We start from the raw sequence: 6000 nt of genomic DNA, 5'->3' as shown, positions 1-6000 counted from the left end.
GCTAAATGAGATGAAGTTGGAGAAGGGGCTGGCTGCTATCTTTAAGTCGGTAATACTTAGTACCAGCGCAATCGTCCGAGAGTTTCTGGGGCAGGACAATATGCCGGTTCCAGAGGATTATCAGAGCAAAGTTTTAATGTGTCTGGTGTTAAATTTTGAGATGTTTGCATTACGTATTACATGCATTTGTACCGATATGTTAACGTTAACCAAATAAATGTTTGTAAAGATCGTAAAAAATAATTTAAGGCATTCCTCAAGGAAGTCGCTAAGGAATACTTCAGTCAAGCCTATTTTTAGAGTTGGATCAACTTTCACCTTAGCTTTCGCCGAAATTCTCATCGTAAGTATGTCTAGAAGATAGCAGTACATAATTGGTGCTCTGGGCGACGATATTTGTGTAAAATCCTCAGCGTCGAACGAAATTTCAAATAATTGTTATTTAACGTCGCAATCAAAATCAACCACAAAAGTGTCATCGATCACGCCCTCACTTGACAGACTGCATATGAGGCCTTTGCCATTTTAAAGGGTGGTCTGGTTCGTGCTAGGATTGTTAAAATTTCCGAATTAATTTAGATATCAAATAAATCTAGTGGAATTTTGTATCGGTTGGTGATTGAGAAATATCGTTAATATTTATTCAGCAGTCGACAAGTTCCTAAATATTCCACAGACACGCTTAGTACAACTGCCAGATTCCGGAAGCTGGCAGCACAACTCTACAAAACCTCTAAGCATGAAGGTTTGTAGACTCGATTTTTGTCTCCGATTCTTCAATCCACACTGGATACTCAGAAATGTTTGCGGACATTGAGACAAGAGCGAAAATTTGAAGTGGTAGCTAACTACGGCAAATATAATGATTGCTTCGTCTTAACAGAACTGTGAGAATTCGAGCGGAGAGTGAACTATTTGCTTAGTTATTTGTATGGCAATATTTTTATACAAGATTCTTTGTAGCGTGTACTCATATCAGTAAAGGAATCCGAACAATTCACTCACACAAACTCTTCGGATAAATAAATCCGACGGAGAATGAGCTAATGAGTTTAACGGTTTTGTGCTTACTGCACTACTATGCTAGTGCTCATCATAAACATGAAAAAACAAGTCTATTCTTCGAGATTTTCGGTTTTCTTACCAATGGAATGGATATTTTTACACATTTGTTTATATCTACGAAAATAAAAAATATATTCTCCGGTGCGATGAGTGATAAACATTGGTTGTACAAATTGTAATGCATACGATTACTTCCAATATGTTACGAGTTCTCACCATTCCATATGCTTTACAGATAGAAAAAATCAAATATGTAAACAATCTAAATAAAACACTTCCATTTATTTAAACATTATAACGTTATACTTGTATTTTATTTGACGGTTAACGTACGACACAAAATTAACATAAAGGATGCGAAAGATGAAGAATGAAGAGGCCCAACGTTTGCTAGCGAAGGCCTTCTATTTGATGAATCGGCTGTACTTGGTTATCGCACTTTTCCCACCAGCTTCTAAAATGGAAATTTCGTTACTTTCGAGCCCCTCAAATAAACAAACCCATACAGACCAATGAAACGCCGCAGCAAGTACAAGAAGAATGCAACGATCAGGTTGATGATGATCGATTTGGTCGAGATGGGTCCCATCGGGTGACGGATTACTTTACGATCTGGCCTGTCCTTGACATGTTTATCGTCCTTTTTCATACTGCTACCGTTTTTGGAAGGCGTAATCGTGTCGAGAAAGAAAATTGCCTGAACCACTTCCGAGGTAGACTTCAAGTAAAACAGCTTACACAAACTTTGCGGTACGTGTAAGGCTCTTGATACCGAAGCGTCTTCACCGGATGGTCTATCAGAGTTGAACAAGTGGGCGCTGTAGGGTGACCAGCAGCATCTCGATCGTAGTAGGCCTGGTGATCCTGAAGTAGAATGACAGATATTAGTGAATATTGTACTGATACTTGTAATGTTTTATCGAAGACTGCAAATCAAATAGACAGGGATGTGGGTCCCGGTTGTTGTGAGAGTTGAAATTTTCTATAGTGAAAAATCTGTGGTCACGTCTTCCTTCGGAATGGAAGTAAAGCCGGTTATGCCGGTCCATGTGTTGATTGGCCTATAGCTAGGGTTCAGATTGTGGACTCACCTCTCCGGCGTCGGCGCTAGGCACTCAGTGCGTGCAGAAGCCAAAGAATGAAGAGGATCTTTTTTTTCCCTCATATAAATGAGAAGCGACGTTGTTCACAGCACCTTTATTATCTGAGGTTCGATCTTATGTGTAAGTTCGTAGAAAATGTACTGTTATGTAAACTCATCAGAAATGCCATTTCCTCAGATGTGTTTGGGTAGGTACTTGATACTTGATTGTTGTTCGGATAGTTGAAGTTTCAACCTAAACTAACAATATAGGTAAATATAAAGGTAGTAACTGCAACCTTCATCGATTGAGTAACGAAAGGTTCCATACCATCTAACCCACGCCGCCCCTACAACTTATTATTCTTTCGTAACACGTCTATGCGTAAGTGTTGCGTTAAGATCACAGCAACAAACGAATAAATTACATTCTGAACAACTACTAGTCATTAATATTAAACTATTGTCATGCATATAAACTTATGCTTTATCATGTATTTGGAGTAATTCGGACCTTTCATGTACTTTTGTGCATAACCGTTTATACAAAATACGGTAAAAGATCGGAAAACGTCGCCTTAGAAAAAAAAGGCGCTATCGATGATCAGGCTTTTAGGAGAAAATATTTATTTGTGATTCGGTTGGCACGTTTCAGTTCTATAGCTCATAAACCCTTACTAGGTCTGAATTGGCCCAGTTCCTCCTATACCTATATAGTTTTTTGGTAATCTTGCACGGAATTTTGAAAAACACGATTTTCATTAAAGTTTTTAGAAAGAAAACAATCATACTTACAGGCATGAGATGTTAATCAGTTATAACCTGAAACATTGCAAGGACATTCTCAGATAATAATTCAAACCAAAGTCAGACAAAAAATAAATCGATTCTGAGATGAGGGGACTCCCACAAGCCACCATAAACTAAGTTGATGTTAGCAATTAAAGATATACATATATCTCTGCAATGAAGTTGGTGCATGATGCAAAATTTCGTGGAATGCTGGATGTTGTAGTTACTTTAATCCTAAGTAATGTAGTTGCAGTCATAGAAGGGATACGAAAAGATAAAATTTGACAAAAACGAACAGAACGAAAAACTTTGTTGCAGTACTAAATTTTCCCAAAACGCATTTTAACCTAATTGTTTTTAATCGTTGAATTTTCATTTAGTGATTGTTCACCTCTTCATTGTGTTTTAAAAAAAGAAGTATTTTTTATATTAAATAACTTGAAAACTATCTTTTGATAAACAGCTTTGCCGAAGATAGAAAAAATCATATAAATTTAGATCTCCTGAATCTGACATATGGCGTAGTTTTAAGGTTTACTTAAATTTTACGTGTCTACGATTTAATTAAGGTTTAATCTCATGTGAATGTACATCGAAAAAAAAATGTGATTACCGCATTTTTACCATCCTTCGTGTAAAATTAAATGCAACAGTTATATTTAACCATTTAGCACGGTTTTGTTGTGTTATGTTTAGAATTATGTCACTGATAAAATTCATATTTTTGGCATGAGTTACGAAAAAAGAAAAGAAACTATGCCTAAAATATTTTAAAATGAAACTGTTACCATTGCAATCGAATTGACATTAACATTAATTAAATTAGTAACCATTCCATTCGAATTGACATTTAAATAATTCATAAAAAGTAACGTTATATTGAGTAACGTTATATCGAGGTAGCTTTATACCGAGGTATGTCTGTAATATATAAGACTTACGCAAGAATGTTTTAGGGAATGAAGCATATACGGCAGGAGCGAATCCAGAAAAAAATTTTGAAGGGGGTCCAAAATTTCGACTTTGAAATGTTCCTTGTACAATACGTAATATGTAATACCCTCATTTAATTAAAATCAGTATTGGTAATCGAATCTGGTTTGGAATGATTTTGAACTTAGAATGAATTTAAAATATTTTTAAAATTTATTTTAAAATTTCTCAAGAAGTTAAAAATTTTCGGAGAGGGTCTGGACCCCCAAGACCCTCCCCTTGGATCCGCCACTGATATACGATTCCAGGTCTGTGAAAACTATAAAACTGAGCATACAGCGATTGTCGGCTGAAGGTATTGCCAGGGCCGTATTAAGACCGCTTGGCCCTGGGCACTAATGCACTTAGGGGGGCCTTATAGCTAAACAGACGTAAATAGATTACGAATAACATTCGATGAATATGACTAGGCGTCGCATCACAGAGATTAGATAGGCATATGTATAACTGCGTAAATATTAGAGCTAGATGCCATTATCGAATCAAATTTATTTAATTATTACATCTTCGACATATACCGCACAGATCACACTTAATGCTATTGCTAGAGTCAATGTTAAAAATTTCTAATTGCTAACTTATAATTAGATTAAGTAGTATGGAAGTCATAAACTAAAACAGTTTCGTTGAATCTGCTACAACATCTGTCTAGCGGATTGTTCTGGCCATATGCTGTGCGGTGCCTGGGAATCCACAGAAGCGGACGATTCATTATATCACGAGGGGGAACAAATAAATGAATCCTAGAGAGAATGTCGGGACATTCAATATTGTTCGACAACATATCGAAAATGAACATTCTTGGCAAGAACGTGCGGCGAGACTCCAGCGTTGGCAAATCTAGCAACATGCATCTATTATTATACGGCGGAAGACGGATAGGGTCGTTCCAAGGCAACTTTCTAAGAGCAAATCGTACAAACTTCTCTGAACGCGCTCCAGTCGGCTACTTTGAACGGCGTTGTATGGCGCCCATACTTGTACAGCGTACTCCAAAGTGCTCCGGACCAGTGCGCAGTATAAAGACTTCAGTGCGTAGAAATCCACAAAATCGACAGCGTTCCGTTTTTAAAAAAAAACCCAATGTTGCAAAAGCCTTCGCCGTTGTTGCAGTGATGTGGTCGGCGAAACGAAGTTTTCTGTCGAATAACACTCCCAGGTCACGGATAGAATCCACCCGCTTGATGACACAGGCTTGAAGAGTATATTCGCAACGCCTTATATTTGCCGAGCGTCCGAAACTTACCATCTTACATTTATCAATGCTGATCTGCATACCGTTCAGCAAACACCATTCCTATATATTGGCTATATCGTCTTGGAGCACAGCAGAATCGAGTGCTGGAGCAATTGAACGAAAGATTTTCAGATCATCAGCATAGAGCAGTTTTTCAGAGTTTGTGCGGATGCAGAGGTCGTTGATGAATAAGAGAAAAATCAGCGGCCCTAGGTGACTTCCTTGAGGCACACCGGTTGGCGTTACGAATGCGCTTGAGCATGTAGTGCCAATTCTAACGAAGGCAGATCGTTGTGAGAGGTAAGAATGCAGCCATCTGTTAACCCACTCAGGAAAGCCTAGTCACTTCAGCTTCAAAACAGCAATGTTGTGGGGCTCTTTGTCGAATGCTTTTGCGAAATCAAAATATATAGCGTCCACTTGTTGACGCATCTCTACAACTGGAACTAGAAGGCTCGTGTACGTCATCAAGTTCGAAGTGGCGGAGCGTTTTTTTTCATAAATCCGTGTTGGTGTTCGTCAATTATGTTCGAAGAAGCAGCGTACATCGCATTGTACACAAACTTTTCCAGAACTTTAGCTAGACAGTTCAGCAGCGAGATTCCTCTGTAGTACTATAGGAACTATAGCAGCTTCTTTCCATGCCATTGGGAAAATATTTTCCGAGATTGAACGCTGAAAAATAATACTTATTGGTGCAGAAAGTGTTCGGTCACAATGCTTTATAAACACAGGAGGCAAGCAATCCGGACCAGGCCCTTTCAAAGGATCAACGCTGGACAGAGCGCTCGCTACATCAGAATCATTTACGTTAGGAAGAGGAAGGTTGATA

The 6000-nt window shown here is 38.2% G+C and overlaps 1 protein-coding gene across 3 annotated transcripts in view; it reads right to left on the bottom strand.

Moving 5' to 3' along the window:
• Positions 1-1319: 1319 nt before the first annotated feature.
• LOC131686170 (uncharacterized) overlaps positions 1320-6000 on the bottom strand; it is a 38754-nt gene continuing 34073 nt past the window's right edge. For 2 of the 3 annotated variants that reach the window (XM_058970375.1, XM_058970374.1), the window contains exons 3-4: positions 1576-1929; positions 1320-1519 (exon numbers count right to left, since the gene is read on the bottom strand). In XM_058970375.1, the coding sequence (XP_058826358.1) occupies positions 1470-1519; positions 1576-1929 (404 nt within the window). In that variant the 3' untranslated portion in view covers positions 1320-1469. The remainder of the gene's footprint in view (positions 1520-1575; positions 1930-6000) is intronic. The other variant, XM_058970376.1, reaches the window with a different exon arrangement.

This window comes from Topomyia yanbarensis, chromosome 2 (genome assembly GCF_030247195.1).
Source record: "Topomyia yanbarensis strain Yona2022 chromosome 2, ASM3024719v1, whole genome shotgun sequence".
NCBI lineage: Eukaryota > Metazoa > Arthropoda > Insecta > Diptera > Culicidae > Topomyia > Topomyia yanbarensis.
This window is presented reverse-complemented; position numbering and strand designations above follow the sequence as displayed.